This window comes from Chlorocebus sabaeus, chromosome 26 (genome assembly GCF_047675955.1).
Source record: "Chlorocebus sabaeus isolate Y175 chromosome 26, mChlSab1.0.hap1, whole genome shotgun sequence".
Taxonomy (NCBI): Eukaryota; Metazoa; Chordata; class Mammalia; order Primates; family Cercopithecidae; genus Chlorocebus; species Chlorocebus sabaeus.
Window position 1 is genome coordinate 26,100,810 of NC_132929.1, and position 21,344 is coordinate 26,122,153.

General features: G+C 40.8%; 1 protein-coding gene and 1 pseudogene across 3 annotated transcripts in view; both read left to right on the forward strand.

Moving 5' to 3' along the window:
• USP8 (ubiquitin specific peptidase 8) overlaps positions 1-21,344 on the forward strand; it is a 76,848-nt gene that overhangs the window by 26,792 nt on the left and 28,712 nt on the right. For all 3 annotated transcript variants that reach the window (XM_008016625.3, XM_073012172.1, XM_008016626.3), the window contains exons 5-8: positions 7,809-7,971; positions 11,046-11,088; positions 13,779-13,923; positions 20,357-20,519. In XM_008016625.3, coding sequence (XP_008014816.1) covers positions 7,809-7,971; positions 11,046-11,088; positions 13,779-13,923; positions 20,357-20,519 — 514 coding nt within the window. The remainder of the gene's footprint in view (positions 1-7,808; positions 7,972-11,045; positions 11,089-13,778; positions 13,924-20,356; positions 20,520-21,344) is intronic.
• On the forward strand, positions 14,710-16,550 carry LOC119627883 (small ribosomal subunit protein uS10-like; annotated as a pseudogene).

Sequence of the window (21,344 nt, forward strand, 5' to 3'; positions counted from 1 at the left end):
ATTTTTTTTTCACTAACAGTGTATCATATGTTACTTGTATTTAAAAATATTCTGACCAGGAGCAGTGGCTCAGGTCTGTAATCCCTGCACCTTGGGAGGCCCAGGTGGCCGGATTACTTGAGGCCAGGCGTTTGTGACCAGCCTGGCCAATATGGTAAAACCCTGTCTCTACTAAAAATACAAAAAAAGTGGCAGGCAGCTGTAATCCCAGCTACTCAGGAGACTGAGGCAGGAGAATCGCTTGAGCCCGGGAGGCAGAGGTTGCAGTGAACTGAGATCTGGCCACTGCACTTTAGCCTGGGTGACAGAGTGAGACTCCATCTCAAAAAAATAAAATAACTCTCAACTTATAAAGGAAGTCATCGAGAAAATGACTCATTATTTAGATATTTACTTTTTATGGCCTGATAGAATGGCTCATCTTTCAGTGTAATGAGGTCCCTGTTACTAAATAACCGCTGGGTCCTTTGCAATTCTAAGGCTTTTTAAATGTACTTTGAATTTTTCCTGTGTATAGGTTATTTTGCAGCTAGATGTGGAGAACCTTTTCACTCTGTTTTTCTCCCTGTCTGTCCTCTCCCAGCCTCCTGCCCCATGTTGGTGTCTTTCATGGACATTTAGAGCAACTCTGTGTGAACATATCTTCATATCTGTCCTGTCCTAATTCTGTAATAAGTCAACCACAGAGCTCTTTTCCTCCTTTAAGTCTCTGAAATCTGCATGACTAGAATTTCTCTCTTGTCAGGCTGGCAGTCTGAGAATGGGCATGAGGGTATATGCTCTCTAGGTTTGGAGAAGAGATTATAGCTTTAAAGTGAAAGCCCTCAACATCTTGGGATAAATTTTCTGCTAAATTCTGCCCAGTCATCTGACGTCATGGTCTACGACCGTGGAGGCGTGTGTGCCCAACGGGGTCCGTGGCCCGCTGTCCCGTGTCCCAGGGATGGCTGCACGGGCTCTGGGGTGGCCACTATAGACATAGTCCCAGATTCTGAAAAAAATGCTTTAGCAAAAAGACCTAGAAAGTGGCTAGAAAACAGATTTCAATATCACCTGCCTTTAAGGAATACTTGTTAAGCATTTGTTTGCCTGTCCCATTTCTTATTATTGTCTTTTTTCATGGACACCTCTTATACCATAGACTTAATCCATTTCTGTTAGATTCATGTTAGGGGAGGTCTTAGACGTAATTTTGACCAAGTCTGGAGGTATCAGAATCCTAGTAAAAGGGATTAAGCGGGTAAAATAATCACAAGTCAGTTTCAGAGAGCATGCCTTGCTCTCACTTCAGCTTACCAACTGAAGCTGCAAAGTAGGAGACACATCAGCTCTAATTAAATTAGATTTATGGAGACTGTAGAACAAATGCAAGGTAGGCGGTAAGGTGTGGATAAGAGAAGAAAATAGGAAAAAAGAATCTTAAAGTTTTTTCATTTCTGCTCTCAAATTGGATTTAGGCTGACTGTGCTTACTTCTTAGGGCAGACAGTTCACATACTGTTCCAGCATAGAACACTGCTAGAGAAGAAATATAGAGCAGTAGGTAAGTGTACGGAGCCAGACTCCCTGGGTATGGATCCCAGTTTTTTTCTTATTAATTGTGTGAGCTTGGGCAAATTACTTAGCCTCCTTCTGCCTCGGTTTCCTCATCTGTAACTAGGATAATCATAAAACCTACCTCATAGTGCATTAAGAAAATTAACATTTACAAACACTTAGATGGTGTCTGGCACATATCAAATACTCAGTAAGTGTTTGTACTATTTTCGTTGTTATTAATAGTGGAAGCATTCTTGTTCTGTAATACCTTTCGTCCTGGCACTCTAGTGATTTGCATTGAGGAGGCAAGGTAAAACAGTTGCATAATTTTGCTCTTTCACTTGTGTATCTAACAGTGAAATGATGCTGGCATATGAGGTAGGCAGGAAAGTGGTGTTGATGTTTCCGTAGAGATAATAGGGATACATGCTTGCTATTCTATGACCGAGTTCTTAACACAGTGCAGTAGAGAAGTGGGGGAAGTGAGCACACTGATAAGCAAGGTCCTGCTGGAGATTTGAGAATCCATTATCCCTGCGTATTGCCTAAGCAGATGGAATATTGTGAAACATCTGTTTTTGTAAAATTCTGTCTGAAGTTATTCAGTCCTCTCACATCTCTTGATGGGTTTATCATTCACTTTTGTTCCATTTATTTTATTTTAACACACTAATTTTCATGAATCTGTTGTTTTCCCAGTAGAACTTTAATTTATTTTGAAATATTTTCTAATTTCCCTTTCTTCCTTGACCTGTGGATCATTTAGAAATGTGTCGTTTAATTTCCAAATATGTGGGATTCTTCTTATATCTTATTGATTTCTAATTTAATTTTATTGTGGCTAAAGACATTCAGTCCTTTTAAATGTATTCTTGTTTTATGGCTAGGCATGTGGTCTCTCGGTGAGTGTACCATGTGCACTTGCAAAGAAAATGTGGTTGTCAAATATACTGTTCTCTATATGTCATTCAGGTCAGAATGGCTGATAATGTTCAGATCTTCTTTGTCTTTCCTGATTGTGGGGTGGAGGTTCAAGTTGTAACAATTACTGAGAGAAGGGTGTTAAAATGTTTAACTGTATCTATTTATGCCTTTAGTTCTCTCAGTTTTTGTTTCATGTATTTTGAAATTCTGTTTTTAGGCACATAAACATTTATGGCCCTTATAGTTTTCTTGATGAATTGACCTTTTTATCATTATGTCCCTCTTAACCTCTGGGAATACTTTTTTTTTTTTGGAGACAGGGTCTCACTCTGTCATGAAGGCTGGAGTGTAGTGGCATGATCTTGGCTCACTGCAACTTCCACCCCCAAGATCAAGCGATCCTCCCACCTCAGCCTCCCCACGTAGCTGGGACTATAGGCACACACCACCACGCCTGGCTAATTTTTGTGTTTTTTGGTAGAGATGGAGTTTTACCACGTTGGCCAGGCTGGTCTTGAATTCCTGACTTCAGATGATCCGCCTGCCTTGGCCTCCCAAAGTGCTGGGATTATAGGCGTGAGCTGCCACACCCCGCCCTCATCTTCATTCTTACAGGATTCTATGTTGACAGGTTTTAATTTTCCCTTTTGTCACTTCAGAGCTGCTATTCCACTGTCTTCTGGCCTCCATTGTTTCTGATATTAAGCATTTTTTCTGCCTCATTTTCATTTTCTTGCTGGAATTCCAGCTATACATACGATAGGCTTTTTGATTTTGTCCAGTGAATCCCTAAGGCTTTGTTCTGTTTTGTTTTGTTTTAATCATTTTCTCTTTGTTTTTCAGATTGGATAATTTTCTTTTTTTTTTTTCAGACGGAGTCTCACTCTGTCTCACCCTGGCTGGAGTACAGTGGCACACGATCTTGGCTCACTGCAGCCTCCACCTCCCGGGTTCAAGCAATTCTTCTATCTCAGCCTCCCAAGTAGCTGGGACTACAAGTGTGTGCCACACACCTGGCTAGTTTTGTATTTCTACTAGAGGTGGGGGTTCACCATGTTGACGAGGCTGTTCTCAAACTCCTGACCTCAGGTGATCCATGCACCTCAGCCTCCCAAAGTGTTGGGATTACAGGCATGAGCCACCACGCCCAGCCTGGATTGAATAATTTTTATCACTCTTTTATCCTTTTTTTCTTTTGAGACAAGGTCTCACTCTGTTGCCCAGGCTGAAGTGCAGTGGCATGACCCTAGCTCACTGCATCCTCAAACTCCTGGGCTCAAGCAATCCCACCTCAGCCTCCTAACATCGGTAGGACTACAGGCACACACCTCTGCTCCTGGCTAATTTTATATTTTATAGAGATGGGGTCTTACTATATTGCCCAGGCCAATTCTTCCTTCAAATACTGACTGTTTACTTTGTCATCTCCAATTTTCTATTGAGTGAATTTTTTTCAGTTACATGTTTCAATTCTAGAATTTCTTCCTTTTTTTCTTTTTTGAGACAGAGTCTCGCTCTGTTGTCCAGGTTGGAGTATATAGTGGCGTGAACACAGTTCACTGCAACCTCAGGTTTCCTGGCCTCAAGTGATTCTCTCACCTTCACCTCCTGAACAGCTGGGACTACAGATGCACACCACCAGCCCAGTTAGGTTTTTTTGTGTTTTTTTGTAGAGACAGGGTTTCACCATGTTTCCCAAGCTGGTCTCAAGCCCTAGGCTCAAGCAGTCCTCCTACCAGGGCCTGCCAAAGTGTTAGGATTCTAGGCATGAGCCACTGTGCCCAGCCCAATTCTAGAATTTTGATGTGGTTCTTTTTTATAGTGTCTATTATTTTTTTGCAGAGATTTCCTATTTGTTCATTTATTGCAAGCACATTTTCATTTATGCCCTTGAGCATAGTTGTAACAGCTGCTCTAAAATCTTTGTATGCTAAATGCATCATCTTAGAGTCAGTATGCAGTGCCTTTTCTTTTATTGTTGTCCTATTTTTCTTTTTTTGGTAGTAGTAACTTTGGACATTGTGAATGATAAATTTATAGGCTCTGCACTCTTCTTTGGTCCTCTGAATAGTAGTCGTTGTTGTTGTTTTGTCCCAATAAGCAGTTAACTTGGCTATACTCAAACGAAAAGTTTTCTGTCTTGTCTGTGGTAAGTGGCAACTGACATTCTTTTCAATTCTTTTAGACTTAGCTGGTCGCCTTAGTATCTTTCCCAGGTGTGCTTAATTCAGGTGTCAGCTGGCAATTTGGGCAAGTCTATACAAAGAATTTGGAACTCTGGTTCTCTGGGATTGGGGTTTCTATTGGAATTTTAGCTGTTTTCAGCACTGAGGCCTGCCTTAGGTGTGAAACCATAAAAAATGGGAATCTTACTAATGCCCTTTGTTTCTTTCAAGTGTCAACCCCATCTACTTTCTTCCTGATTATGGCAGTTTTCTAATCCTTCCGGTAGTTGTAGGTCATCCAGAGGTTATAGTTGTGAGCGGTTCAGAACAATGGAAACTACTAAGTCATTACCAAAATTAGAATTCTCTCTCCTACCTTTATTTTTTAAAGGATAGCATTTTTAAAATAGTGTGTCATAATCACCATGTTCCTATCAATATTAGTGATCATTTCAGTCAATGGAATAAATAATTCAGAAGGAATTGCTAAGCATAAAGATAGAAATTAACTTCTTAGGCCAGGCAGGGTGGCTCTTGACTATACTCCCAGCACTTTGGGAGGCCAAGGTAGACGGATCACGAGGTCAGGAGTTCAAGACCAGCCCAGCCAACATAGTGAAACCCCGTCTCTACTAAAAATACAAAAAAATTAGCGGGCCATGGTAGTGGGAGCTTGTAATCCCAGCTACTTGGGAGGTGAAAGCAAGGAGAAACACTTGAACCTGAGAGGCGGAGGTTGCAGTGAGCCGAGATCCCGCCACTGCACTCAAGCCCAGGTGACGGTGTGAAACTGTCTCAAAAAAAAAACACAAAAAATTAACTGCTTAATGGCTGGACATGGTGGCTCACACCTGTGATCCCAGCACTTTGAAAGGCCAAGGAGGGTGAATCACCTTAGGCCAGGAGTTCAAGACCAGCTTGGTCAACATAGTGAGACCCCTTTTCTACTAAAAATGCAAAAATTAGCTGGGCACAGTGGCATGCGCCCGTAATCCCAGCTACTCAGGAGGCTGAGGCAGGAGAATTGCTTGAACCCAGAAGGTGGAGGTTGCAGTGAGCTGAGATCATGCCTTTGCACTCCAGCCTGGGTGACAGAGCAAGACTCCATCAAAAAAAAAAAAAAAAAAAATAGGAAATTAACTGCTCAGATATTTAGAGGAGAAGCCCTATTTTCCTAATATTTCTTTTACTTGAGGAATAACACAGCTTTGTGTGACATGCTAATTTCTTCTACAAGAGCTAAAAATTTAATTCCTGTTCGGTGCATGAATGATCTTATTGATAGATGGCACATTTTTGGTCACTCTTAACATGATGTTGAAAATGTGTGGTACCAAATAATTTTGAGTTCAGAAGTCATCTTTAAAGTAAACTTAAAATTTTAAATATGTGAAGCTGGCACAATTCTTTGAATAGTCACCTTTTCTATATAGTTTTTTCTGTTTATTTAGAAATTTTTCATTTTGGAGTATTCACTCAAAAGAGCATATAAGGCTGGGTACGGTGGCTCACACCTGTAATCCCAGCACTTTGGGAGGCTGAGACGGGTGGATCACCGGACGTCAGGAGTTCAAGATCAGCCTGGCCAACATAGTGAAACCCTGTCTCTACTAAAAATACAAAAATTAAGTGGGTGTGGTGGCACACACCTGTAGTCCCAGCTACTTGGGAGGTTGAGACAGGAGAATCGCTTGAACCCAGGAGGCAGAGGTTGCAGTGAGCCAAGATCATGTGACTGTACCCCAGCCTGGGTGACAGAGTGAGACTATGTCTCAAAAGAGAAAAAAAAAACACAGCCAGCCACAGTGGCTCACACCTGTAATCCCAGCACTTTGGGCGGCCGAGGCAGGTGAGTCACCTGAGGTTAGGAGTTTGACACAAGCCTGGCCACATGATGAAACCCTGTCTCTACTAAAAATACAAAAATTAGCCAGGCATGGTGGTGTGTGCCTGTAGTCCCAGCTACTCAGTAGTCTGAGTCAGGAGAATTACTTGAACCTGGGAGATGGAGGTTGCAGTGAACTGAGATTGCGCCAATGCACTCCATCCTAGGCGACAGCGAGACTGTCTCAAAAAAAAGAAAGAAAAGAAAAAAAGAACATATAAAATGTAAAGATACAATGAAGAATAATAAAATGGAAACTATTGATTCATCTTTTACTAATTATTGACCCTAGTCAATTATTTATTTATTTTTTCCTTGTTCTGTCTTCTCTCTCTCTGTCTTTAAATTTGAAGCTCACAGGCATTGCCGAGCATTGATAATTAGGGCAAACAAGATTGCAGGTCTATGGTAACATACAGTCTGTCCTGGCAATAATAGCAAACATTGCCATTCATTCATTTACTTATTTATTTAGAGATGGAATCTCACTCTGTTACCCAGGCTGGAGTGCAGTCACATGATCTTGGCTCACTGCATCCTCTGCCTTCCCAGTTCAAGTGATTCTCCTGCCTCAGCCTCCCAAGTAGCTGGGATTACAGATATGCGCCACCACGCCTGGCTAATTTTGTATTTTTAGTAGTGATGGGGTTTCACCATGTTGGTCAGGCTGGTCTCGAACTCCTGACCTCACATGATCTGCCTTCCTTGGCCTCCCAAAGTCCTGGGATTGCAGATGTGAGCCACCGCACCCAGCCACCTATAATTTAGTAGGGAATAGTTCTAAATTCCTTGGATATCTGCTAACTGTAGTTCAGATAACTGTTTAACTGCCAACAAGTTGGAAATTTCAGTGAAGTCATCCTTTAAAAAAACGTAACTTGGGACTTTGGTAATACTTTCCACTGCTTTTTGAATGCTCCTTTTTACAGTTTTATCCTAAATTATAAAGTAAGTGTGATATTTGGGCTGTTTCTTTTGCAGAAAGAATTAGGACTTTTTCTTTGAAAAGCAAATTGCAGCAGATTTGAATCAATATAAAAGGCTGAAATTAGTAGGAGAGAAAGCAAAAAGGACTAAATAACTTCAACTTGAGAACATACAGTTTCTTTTTAAGAGTTCTGGGCAATTTGAAGTAAATCCACAGATGACCTCAGGCGGCAGATGTGTGAATTGTGGAGGGAGAAAGCATGTAGCCATGAAATAACTCAAGGGAGGATACTAATTTTACAGAACTGAAACTCTAATTTCCACAATTAACGCCAATGAAAGACAATCTTGACTTATTTTTTCAACTAGATATGAAGAAGCCGAAGTCCGGAAAAAACTTGAGGAAAAGGACAGGCAGGAGGAAGCACAGCGGCTACAACAGAAAAGGCAGGAAACAGGAAGAGAGGATGGTGGCACATTGGCTAAAGGTTCTTTGGAGAATGTATTGGATTCCAAAGACAAAACCCAAAAGGTATTTCAAATTTAATGTGAGTTAAAAGACCATTTCTGCTTGTCAGATGATTTGCTTAAAAAGAGTTGAGATACCACTATAAAGTTCTTTTAGGCAACAAGGATAAAATTTAATGTTTTAATTAGAAATTTATTTAAAGCTGGGCATGGTGGCTCATGCCTGTAATCCCAGCACTTTAGGAGGCCGAGGCGAGCAGATCACCTGAGGCCAGGAGCTCGAAACCAGCCTGGCCAATGTAGTGAAACCCCATGTCTACTAAAAATACAAAAGTTAGCTGGATGTGGTGGCGTGCGCCTGTAGTCCCAGCTACTAGAGAGGCTGAGGTGGGAGAATCGCTTGAACCCGGGAGGCAAAGGCTGCAGTGAGCCGAGATCGTACCATTGCACTCCAGCCTGGGCAACAGAGCAACTCTGTCTCAAAAAAAGAAAATAATTTGAATTAAATATTCTAGCCTCAGTTGACTTCAGATTTTTCTATGAATTTCTATAGCAATATTTTCTGTGCATTGGTTTTTTAGCAGACATTATAAACTTAATTAGAGCAATAGAAAGATCATTTGAGCTGAGCTGTGATTTATTATATCTGCATCTGGTCCTGTGTCAAAACTTTTTTAACCACTCTGGGACTGTTTTCTTGTTTCCCAAATTATAGTATTGAAATAGACGATTTTTAAGTTTCTTCTTTCTAATCATGTAATTTACATTAAAAGATTTAATATACTCCTTTGGTACCAAGGCTTTTATCTGTTTCTGAGGTCTCATTCTTTTCATTCTTTTTCCTTTGCTTTCTCCTCCTTTTTCTCCCCCAGTTTTCCCCTTTCTCTCTCTCTCTCTCTCTCTCTTTTTTTTTTTTTTTGAGACAGTCTCATTCTTGTCGCACAGGCTGGAGTGCAATGGCGTGATCTTGGCTCACTGCAACTTCCACCTCCTGGGTTCAAGCGATTCTCCTGCCTCAGCTTCCCAAGTAGCTGGGATTACACCCGCCACCACACTCGGCTAATTTTTGTATTTTTAGTAGAGACAGGGTTTCACCATGTTGGCCAGGCTGGTCTCCAACTCCTGACCTCCAGTGATCTGCCCGCCTCAGCCTCCCAAAGTGCTGGGATTACAGACCTGAGCCACCATGCCTGACTCTTTTTTTTTTTTTTTTGAGACAGAGTTTCACTCTGTTGCCCAGGCTGGAGTATAGTGGTGGGATCTCAGCTTGCTGCAACCTCTGCTTGCTGGGTTCAACTAAATCTCCTAGGCCTCAGCCTCCTGAGTAGCTGGGATTACAGGCACCCACCACTACCCCCAGCTAATTTTTGTATTTTTAGTAGAGATGGGGTTTCACCATGTTGGCCAGGCTGTTCTTGAACTTCTGACCTTAAGCAGTCTGCCCACCTTGGCCTCCCAAAGTGCTGAGATTACAGGAGTGAGCCACCATGCCTGGCTTCTCTCCCATTTTTTCTCATCTGTTTAGTAACTACTTGTGGTCTTTTCAGCTACATCATCTCTTTGCCAAAAGCCATCAGTGACTTAGTCTGTAGCTGCCAGCTATCACTGTACCTCCCTTCCTTTACCTCCTCGGAAACTATCTTTCCTAAAATATAAGTTGAAATCCATGGGAAAATTTCTGCTTTGATTTTTTTCTTAGGCATTTTGTAGCTTTTAGTTATCATTCCGTGTGGATCATCATCCCTTTCATTAAAAAGTCATTGTTGCCTGGGTGTGGTGGTTCACACCTGTAATCCCAGCACTTTGGGAGGCCAACGTGGGTGGGTCATTTGAGTCCAGGAATTTGAGACCAGCCTGGGCAACATGGAAAAACCCCGTCTCTACAAACTTTTTTTTTTTTAAATGGAGTTTCACTCTTGTTGCCCAGGCTGGAGTGCAGTGGTGCAATCTCAGCTCACTGCAACCTCCACCTCCCGAGTTCAAGCGATTCTCCTCCCTCAGCCTTCCAAGTAACTGGAATTATAGGCATGCACCACCATGCCCGGCTAATTTTATATTTTTAGTAGAGACGAGATTTCTCCATGTTGGTCAGGCTGGTCTTGAACTCCCAACCTCAGGTGACCCGCCCACCTTGGCCTCCCAAAGTGTTGGGATTACAGGGGTGAGCCACCACGCCTGGCCTCTACAAACATTTTTTTTTTTAAATTAGCCAGTTGTGGTAGTGCACTCCTGTAGTCCCAGCTACTCAGGAGGCTGAGGTGGGAGGATCACTTGAGCCCAGGAGGTTCACGCTGCAGTGATCATGCATCTGCACTCCAGCTTGAGCATTAGAGTGAGACCCTATCTCAAAAAAAAAAGGTCTAAGTGGGTCCTTTGTTTCCCCATCTGTAAAATGAGTTAGTACCTTACAGGATTATCCCATGTTGTCTTGGTTAAAAAATGTAAACTACATAGGCCGGGCACAGTGGCTCACACCTATAATCCCAGCACTTTTGGAGGCTGAGGCAGGCGGATTACAAGGTTAAGAGATCAAGACTATCCTGGCCAACATGGCAAAACCCCATCTCTACTGAAAATACAAAAATTAGCTGGGCGTATAGCACGCGCCTGTAGTCCCAGCTACTCGGGAGGCTGAGGCAGGAGAATTGCTTGAATCCAGGAGGCGGAGGTGGCATTGCAATCCAGCCTGGCAACAGAGTGAGACTCCGTCTCAAAAAAAGAAAAAAAGTAAACTACATAAGCAATACTTTGTATTAGTTCATTTTGCTTTAATTATGTGCTGGAGGACACTAAATTGGATAGCCAGAATTTTTGTTTAATTGTAAGAAGTACTTTCTAATCAAATTAAATATTAAATTTCTGTAGCAGTTTGTGCTGTTAAATTGTATTTGGTCTTTAAATGAAGTAAATTTTGAGGAAAAGTTCTATGAGTCTGAAAGGTTGCTAGTTATTTTAGTTGTTGTCTATTGCCAAAGAAATCTTTTATTATCATTATTATTCGTCCGCATTTTTATAAAAAGCCAGTACTCTGCACACTTCATTTCTTAGAGTTTACATTTAAGTGAAGTAAATGAAGTATTAAAGTTGAATTTTTTGTGTCTATGAAAGTTGAAACTTTTTTTTCCCCCTATTCAATAGAGCAATGGTGAAAAGAATGAAAAATGTGAGACCAAAGAGAAAGGTAAGTGTGTACAGAAAGAGGAAGTTGTTTTAGGTTCTGACTGAGATCTTTTAATCAGAATAAGCATCAGGTTTTATACAATGAGATTGTCAGCATTGTTGTCTAATCTCTGTGTAAGCTTCATCATTTTTCCTAGTCTGTCCAATTATACTGAAAATGTCTGAGGTTATTTTTATGTATTTATGGGGGATATTTTATGAATAATTTTAACCTTACATGTTAAACTGGTAATATGCAGTTGAAAAATGTCAAAACCAAAGCTTGTACTTGTTTTCTTTTCAAGATGCAGTTTAGCAATAATGGCTAAGAGCATGGACTTTCAGTTTGAATACTGGTTCCCCCTCTCCCTTTCTGCATAGTTTTCAGCATGTTACTTAAACATTCTACCTTTGTTTCCCTGTCTGTAAAGTGGAGATAATAATAGTACTTATTTCATAGGGTTGTTGTGAGAGTTGAATGAACTAATATATGTAAATTCTTAGAATACATGGTAAACTTTAAGTAGGACTTATTATCATTTATGACTAGGTTGTAGATTTAATTTTTTCTCCCCACATCCATCCTGTGGTCAAAGACTAAATTATTTAAGAGTCATTTACCATCCCCCTTAAAAAAAAATCCAGGCCAGGTGCAGTGGCTCATGCCTGTAATCCCAGCACTTTGGGAGATTCAAGCAGGAGGATTGCTTGAGCCCAGGAGTTCAAAACCAGCCTAGGTAACATGGTGAAACCCCTGTCTCTACAAAAAATACAAAAATTAGCTGGGTGTGGTGGTGTACACCTGTAGTCCCATCTACTTAGGAGGTTGAGGTGGGAGAATTACTTGAGCCCAGGAGGTTGAGGCCTCAGTGAGCCGTGATCACACCACTGTACTCCAGCCTATGACAGTGAGACCCTGTCTCAAATCCAAACCAGTAATATGGAAGTTATCCATAGGTGGTGTTGACGCTCTAGTGACAAATATGTGACCTAAACAAGACAGCAAATTCTCTTCATCTACTAGAGACATTTTCCTCTCAGAAAAGGTTTACCTTGTCTACAGCCATACCACCTAATGCACCTGATCTCAGAAGCTAAGTGGTATCGGGCCTGGTTAGTACTTGGATCAGAGAAAAGGTTGAATTTAAACATAATTATAGGTAATAGTAAAATCAATTCTGTACTTAAAATATTGCCATACGACAATTATAAAAATAAACTTGAGTATGCTATAAGGTACTTCCCTAAAAGTTATTACTGATTCATTCCAAGATTAGTTTTTATGCATTCGTTCCTTTGTATGTCATCCAGCTTAAATGTCCTTCTCAGTGGTTTGTTATCAGCTTTTTTGGTCTGTTTTGTTAGCTTAACACTTGATGGCTAGAGATGGAAGGAGGATGATTATTAGCAGCTATAGGTCTTTTAGCATAGGAGCTACTGAGACTACTTCTCACAGCTTACTGCTGAAACAGCTTTTTATATAATCTCAACTCTCTTGTAGTGCCTTTTAATCTTTCACTTCAGTAGGGCTAAGGAAAAATAGTAACATAGGGAATATTTATTTTGACAGATTGCCGCCCTTCCCCAAAAGTAAATAAATTAAATATTGCATTAGCTTTACTTAGTTTCCTTTTTGTTAGCCTTCTTAGAAGGTAAAATAATCTTTTTTCCTTCTGGCTGGGAGCTAACAAATGAACATCAAGTAGAATGAGAATTGGCAAATTTTTCTTAAAGGGATAGATAGTAAATATTTTAGGCTTGGGGAACGTTATGGGGTTGGAGAGCCCTGTGGTCTCTGACACAACTGTTGATCTCTGCTGTTGCCGTATGAAAAAATGTGTAAACAAACTAGTGTGGCAGTGATCCTGTAAAAACAGATGGCCATAGTTTTTCAACCTCCAATGTAGAATAGCAAGCTTTTGACTTGTTATTCTAAGAATACTTGGATATCTAAGTTTTTCAAATAGCTACCATAAGACTGCCATCATAGACTTTTTGAATTTAGAACCTTTCCAGAATTTTAGAACCATAGATGTTTCTTTCTTCCAGTTAGCATTTTTCTAATGTCTAAATTTTTGAAAACATTATTTTCCTAAGACACATATATTAATGTCCTTTATTTTATATTGGTAACAGAGTCAATACCAGATGTAGTTGTAAACTCAACAAAGTTTTGAATTTTAAGTCTTTATAAACAGAACACTGAACTGGTTTCTTGATAAATGTTAAAAACACAAGGCTGGGTGTGTGGTGGCTCACACCTATAATCCCAGCACTTTGGGAGGCTGAGGTGGGCGGATCATTTGAGGTCAGGAGTTCCAGACCAGCCTAGTCAACATGGTGAAACCCCATATCTACTAAAACTACAAAAATTAGCCAGACGTGGTAACAGCCTATGTTCCTAGCTACTCAGGAGGCTGAGGCAGGAGAATCACTTGAACCTGGGAGGTGGAGGTTGCAGTGAGCCAAGATCGTGCCACTGCTCTCCAGCCTGGGTTACAAAATGAGACCCTGTCTCAGGAAAAAAAAACAAGTTATATTTAACGTTAATTTACAAGATAATAAATGGTATGATTGGGTAGTAAATATATGGCATCCGTATATATTCAGTATAATTTGTTCTTCTAGAAAAAGCTGTTTGTCCTATGTTTTGTGATCTCAGCGCATCTTGTGCTGTTTCTTGTCACTTATACTGTCTCTCTCAATTCCAAGGAGCAATCACAGCAAAGGAACTATACACAATGATGACGGATAAAAACATCAGCTTGATTATAATGGATGCTCGAAGAATGCAGGATTATCAGGATTCCTGTATTTTACACTCTCTCAGTGTTCCTGAAGAAGCCATCAGTCCAGGGTGGGTTACTGTGCAGTAAAGTAGTATGTTGTGTAGTAAGTAGTAAACTGTGGACCTTAGTAAATGTTACTACTTAGGATCCAAGCTAAATGTGATAAAGTAGTCTTTCCTGGTAACCTTTTAAATCTTTGCCTCTTTTTGTGTGTGGGGGTGGGGAGGGGGAGGTGCGTTTTAGGAGCAGAGGTTTAATAGGCAAAAGAAAGAGAAAGGAGAACAACTCTGTCACTTGGGAGAGTGAGGGGTGCCCAAATGGGACTTCCCTAAATCTTGGCTTTTTAAAGACACACTTGACCCTTTTTGAAGGTTGAAGTTACGGATTTGCTAATTTTTTATTTGGCTATTTTCTCCTATTTGTGATATTTAGAATCTTATCAAAAGACAAATGAAGTTGCCTTTTTCCCTCTCTCCCCAAGTGTTTGTTAACTGATTTTTCCTGTTATTTTCTGTTTATGAGCATGTGAATCATATGTACCAAACTGATTAAAATTGTGAACTAATTGAATTGTTTTACATATTGAAATTCCCTATATTATCTGTGATAGAAGCTATACAAATACTTTGTGTGTGTGCTTAAGTTAAAAGAGTATAGTTTCTAATGCCAGACTCTATTCAAATAACTATCACTTACTAATTGCATTATTACTAGCTAGTGACCTAACATTTCTAAGCTCGTGTTTCCATCTGTAAAATGGGGATAATAGTAGAACCTATCTTACAGAGGTTTCAGGAGATTTAAATGAGAAACATTATATACACACACACAGAGACTTTAGCACAGGTCCTGGCATGAGTAAGGACTTAATTTAAAATTTTTTCTTTCTTTTTTGGTAAGAAGACCTTTAACCTATAAAATAATTTAAAATGACTTGCATGGGTATATTGTATATTGGAAATCATGGCATAGTGGCAGTGCTAAACCTCCAGATACAGGGCTATTTTCACTATTTCTAGCATTCTTATATAGATCCTGTTACCTCTCTTGGTCTTGGTTTAAAATTATATATTTTTAAAATTAGATAATAAAATCTGTATAGTTCCTGGCATATTGCAGATGCTTGATAAATGTTTGACCTGAAGCATAGAGTGCTTTGTAAATAAGCTATTTAAAAATTAGAGCTCTTAGGCCAGGCGCAGTGGCTCACACCTGTAATCCCAGCACTTCAGGAGGCCGAGGCAGGTGGACCACTTGAGGTCAGGAGTTCCAGACCAGCCTGGCCAACATGGTGAAACCCCATCTCTATTAAAAATGCGTTAGCCAGGAGTGGTGGCGGGCACCTATAATCCCAGCTACTTGGGAGGCTGAGGCAGGAGAATAGCATGAACTCGGGAGGCGGAGGTTGCAGTGAGCTGAGATCACGCCACTGTACTCCAGCCTGGGCTACAGAGGAAGACTCCGTCTCATAAAAAAAAAAAAAAAAACTCTTTGAGAAAGACGCTGTCAAAGGTGGTGCTGAGCTGTGGTCAGCCCGCTCCTGCTCCTGCTCCTGCCACACTGCTGTTGCTCTCGCTGAGGAACCAGTCGGTCTGGAAGCCACGCAGCACCCGTGGCTTTTAAAGATACTGGAAAAACACCTGGGGAGCTGGAGGTGTCAGTTCACTGATTTAGAATCACTCTTTATGAGCCGCAGCATAAAATCCCTGGAGAAGGTATGTGTTGACTTGATCAGAGGAGTAAAGAACAAGAATCTCAAAGTGAAAGAACCAGTTCAAATGCCTACTAAGACTTTGAGAATCGCTACAAGAAAAACTCCTTTTGGTGACGGTTCTAAGACATGGGATCATTTCCAGATGAGAATCCACAGACAACTCATTAACTTGCACATCCGTTCTGAGATTGTTAAGCAGATTACCTCCTTCAGTATTGAGTCAGGAGTTGAGGTGGAAGTTCCTATTGGAGATGCTTAAGTCAACTATTTTAATAAATTGATTACCAGTTGTTAAAAAAAGAAAAATTAGAGTGCTCAGTCTAATTAAACATGTGAATATATTCCCAGGATTTGAATAGACAAAGTTATAATTAGTCTTTGGGTAGTCTAATCTGTATTAATAGAGAGCTGGTGGTCTTTATTATTGAGTTTACATGGAAGTTTCCCAAAATGTGAGATTTTGACTACTATGAAACTCAAGATGATTTTAGGTTGAAGATTAAAGAACAATGAAATGCACACTGAGAAAATTATTCCCGTTTATTTTATGTTACAGTCCTTTTGAGTCAGTTTAAAGGAGTTTCAGTTTGGTGCTAGTACATCTTTTAAATACTTGCTTACCTCTCTAACTGAAGGGAAAAGGTCTCAGAGCTTTCTGTAGGTAGCAGTACCTACAACTAGCTGATAGTGATTACTGTATTTTTTCATTATCTATTTTTATTTATTTATTTTTGAGACAGGGTCTCACTCTGTGCCTGGGCTGGAGTGCAGTGGCATGATTACGGCTTACTGCAGCCTTGACCTCCTGGGTTCAGGTGATCCTCTCACCTCAGCCTCCTGGGTAGCTGGAACTGCAGGCACATGCCACCATGCCCAGCTAATTTTTGTATTTTTTGTGTAGAGATGGGATTTTGCCGCATTGCCCAGACAAGTCTCAAACTCCTGGGCTCAAACGATCCTCCCACCATAGCCTCCCAGAGCGCTGGGATTATAGATGTGAGCCATTGCATGCGGCCTATCTCGTCTTAAAATTTTAAGCTTTTTATTTTATTGTATTTATTTTAAATTTTTAAATTTTAATTTAATTAAATTTATTTATTTATTTATTTATTTTTGAGGCAGAGTCTTGCCCTGTCACCCAGGCTGGAGTGCAATGGTGTGATCTCAGCCAACTGCAACCTCCGCCTCCTGGGTTCAAGAGATTCTTCTGCCTCAGCCCCGAGTAGCTGGGATTACAGGCATGCACCACCTTGCCCAGCTAATTTTTTAATTTTTAGTAGACACTGGGTTTCACCAGGTTGGCCAGGCTGGTCTTGAGCTCTTGACCTCAAATGATCCACCTGCCTTGGCCTCTCAAAGTGCTGAGATTACAGGTGTGAGCCAGCCACTGTGCCCGGCGTGCCCCCCCCCCCTTTTTTGAGACAGGGTCTCACTGTGTTGCTCAGGCTGGAGTGCAGTTGTACAATCTTGGCTCAGTGCAACCTCCGCCTCCCGGGTTCAATTGATCCTCATGTCTCATGTCTCAGCCTCCCAGGTGACTGGGATTATAGGTCTGCGCCACCACACCGGCTAATTTTTGTGTTTTCAGTAGAGACAGGGTTTCACTGTGTTGGCCAGGCTGGTCTTGAACTCCTGGCCTCAAGTGATCCACCCGCATCGTCTTCCCAAAGTGCTGAGATTACAGGTGTGAGTCACGGTGCCCAGCCTGTTTCTTTTTTAAACTTTTCTTTTAGGTTTGGTGGTACATGTGAAGGTTTGTTACATAGGTAAACGTGTCACAGGGGTTTGTTGTACATACATATTTTATCACCGAGGTATAAGCTTGGTACCCAATAGTTAAATCTTTTCTGCTCCTCTCCCTCCTCTTACACTCCCCGCTCAAGTAGACCCCAGTGTCTGTTGTTTCCTTCTTTGTGTTCATAAGTTCTTACCATTTAGCTCCCATATTCTTAACTTTTAATACATTATAGTATATATACCGAAGTACTCCTGTCCTAAGCATCTAGCCCAATCAATTTTCATTAACTGAATGCACCCACTTAATTAGCATCCAGACCAAGAAACATAACGTTATCATCCCTCCTGAACCCAATATACCTCCTGTAACTTACTACCCGTATACTACTGCCCAAGGAAACCACGAACTTCTAATGGAATATATTCTTTTTGTCTGCTTTTGTACTTTATATAAATGGAATTTATAATATGTAGTCTTTTATATCTGTCTTCTATACTCAACCTATGTTTGTGACAGTCATCTCTGTTATTGTGTGTAGTTGTAGTTTGTTCATTCTCATTGCCATATGGTGTTCTGTTGTGTGACTGTAGCACAGTTTACTTAAATATTTTATTTATCTTCAGATGTACCTTTTACTTACTGGATATGATGCTGTTTTTTCATGTATTTAGGGCCATACAATTTCCTATTAAATTTATTTAAGTAAAAAAGTATTTTTTATTAAATTAATTAAATTTAATAAAGGACAAGTAGAGCAGAGTTAAAGCAAATTGTGAAGGTGGTACATAAAAGACAGAAGTTTGAGAAATGTTGGCGGATACTGTCGTTTCCGAAAGTCTTTTCTGTAGAATACTAATCCTGAAAACAGTATTTAGGTAAATATACCCCAGGTTGGAAATAGTCTTTAAGAATATCATGTTTTATTTTTTTTCCTTCTTTGTTGACCAAGCATCCTTCTGATCTGTGTGTATCAGGAGAGGATAGTATTGGACAATATTTTATATTTATTCTACTTCTTTACTTCCTAGAAGATACAGTAACAATATTATATAGCAAATGGATTTTAAAATTAAAATGATCTTAATTATTTGGTTTTACTTGTGGATAAAAGTTGTACCAGTCCTGCCCAGCTTGCCAGTATCATCAGTTAAATATTGAAATGCCACTATATACTAAGTGCTTTGCTAAGAATAATATGGAGCTCCTTACCCAGAGGCATGAATCTGTATTATTCACTCATTCAATTATTAGACCAATTTTTTTTTTTTTTTTTTTTGAGATGGAGATCTTGCCCTGTTGCCCAGGCTGGAGTGCAGTGGCGTGATCTTGGCTCACTGCAACCTCCACCTCCCGGGTTCAAGCTATTCTCCTGCCTCAGCCTCCCGAGTAGCTGGGACTCCCATCATGCACCACCACTTCTAGTTAATTTTTGTATTTTTAATTAGAGACAGAGTTTCGCCATGTTGGCCAGGCTGGTCTCGAACTCCTGACCTCAGGTGATCCGCCTGTCTTGGCCTCCCAAAGGGCTGGGATTACAGGTGTGAGCCATCACGTCCAGCTGATAAAAACAGTATTCACTGAACACTTTCTATGGGCTGGGTTACTATGTTCTAAGTGCTGGGCTAAGCCATTGAACAGACAAAAAATTGTCTTTGGAGCTTTTAACAGAGAGGTGAGATAGGTAAGACACACAATAAAAGCTTGCAGTGTTTAGCTTTTCTTATGTGGAGTGCCGTGGAAATGGGAATGTTGTGTGTGCGTATGCGTGTGTGTGTGTTTAGGAAGGCCTCACAGAGAAGTTATTACCAAATCTTGAAGAAATAAGGGAAATGAGTAATGCAGCTATCTGGGGGAAGAGGATTCCAGACGGAAAAAGCAAGAGCAGAGGCCGTTAGGGAAGAGCATGCCTGGATGAACCAGGAATAACAAGGAAGCTAGTAGCTGGAGCGAGTAAAGGGGGCCAGTAGTTAGAGATGACGACGTTGAGCCTTGGGGGTGTATGTCTGTGGCAGGCCATTGTAAGGACTTTAGCTTTTTTTTTTTTTTTTTTTTGATAATGGAGCCTCGCTCTGTCGCCCAGGCTGAAGTGCAGTGGCACAATCTTGGCTCACTGCAACCTCCACCTCCTGGGTTCAAGCAGTTCTCCTGCTTCAGCCTCCTAAGTAGCTGGGATTACAGGTGCCTGCCACCACGCCCGGATAATTTTTGTATTTAGTAGACATGGGGTTTTACCATGTTGGCCAGACTGGTCTTGAATTCCTGACCTCAGGTGATCCACCCTCCTCGGCCTCCCGAAGTGCTGGGGATTACAGGCATGAGCCACCACGCCCAGCCGGACTTCAGCTTTTATGGGAGCAAACTATGATGTGAACATTGTGCTTTAAGGTAGAGTTGGTGCTATTCACAGTTGACATTTTTAAGAGGCAGCATAGCAGAGAACATGTACATGAGCCAGATTGCCTGAATTTTAATTCTGGCTCCACTTATCTTGAGCGAGTCACTTAACCTGTTTGTGCCTCACTTTCCCCAAAATAGAAATAATAATGTTTGTCTTATAGGATTGTTGTGAAGACACAATGAGTTCAATGAGAATAAAGCATTTAGAACAGTATCTGGCACATGGTAAATGCTATATGTGTTTGTTGAATAAACATCCTGGTATATGGTGGACTATTATACAGGTATAAGAGAACTGAAATATGAATAATACTACCCAGTTTATATTTGGCTGAAAGAGGAGCTCAGATAATTTTCTCTGTTTTCAGTTTTGCTCCTCCCACTTTTTTTTAAAGGGTCAGAATGAAAAGAATTCAGTCTTCTTTTAGTCTTTAATAACTACTAAAACTATGTTCCAATATTATACAGTAGTGAAGGGGTTAAACATTTTAGGCTGTTTAATATCGTAATATATAATCTCACCTTAGAAAGAAATCTACTTAAAATTTGCTGTGGTGTGGTCAAGACTGTAGAACAAAACTGAGTGTCTTCTGTTAGTATATTAGTACCTCTTGTTGACTTTTGCCCCAATTTCAATGTTAATACATTTCAGAGTCACTGCTAGTTGGATTGAAGCACACCTCCCAGATGATTCTAAAGACACATGGAAGAAGAGGGGGAATGTGGAGTATGTGGTACTTCTTGACTGGTTTAGTTCTGCCAAAGATTTACAGATTGGAACAGTTCTCCGGAGTCTGAAAGATGCACTTTTCAAGGTTTGCAAGTTTCATTGTTTACTGTAATTGCAGGGCACCTCTGGTTGTTAGAAAGGCATGTTAACTAGTTGTTTATCTTTAATACTGAAAGATTGATCATGCTCTTTTTTTTTTTTTTTTTTTTTTTGAGACTGAGTCTCACTTTGTTGCCCAAGTGGTAGTACAGTGGTGTGATCTCAGCTCACTGCAATCCTCTGCCTCCCAGGTTCAGGTGATTCTCATGCCTCAGCCTCCTGAGTAGCTGGGACTACAGGTGTGAGCCACCACACCCGGCTAATTTTTGTATTTTTAGTAGAGAGGGGATTTCACCATGTTGGCCAGGCTGGTCTCAAACTCCTGACCTCAGGTGATCCACTTGCCTTGGCCTCCCAGAGTGCTGGGATTACAGGCTTGAGCAGCCGCTTTGATTGTAGAATTTTTTATAAATTCAGGTTTAAAAGATTTGTTTTGGCTGGGCGTGGTAAAATTAAAACTTAGGTGGGAAAAGATCTTATAAGATTACGAGGCAGGGCCAGATGTGGTGGCTCACGCCTGTAATCCCGGCACTTTGGGAAGCTGAGGCAGGCCGATCACCTGAGGTCAGGAGTTCGAGACCAGCTTGACCAATGTAGAGAAACCTCGTCTCTACTAAAAACAAAAAATTAGTCAGGCATGGTGGTATGCGCCTGTAATCCCAGCTACTCAGGAGGCTGAGGTAGGAGAATCGCTTGAACCCGGGAGGTGGAGGTTGTGGTGAGCTAAGATCACACCATTGCACTCTAGCCTGGGCAACAAGAGCAAAACTCTGTCTCACACACACACACAAAAAGATTACAAGGCAGAAGA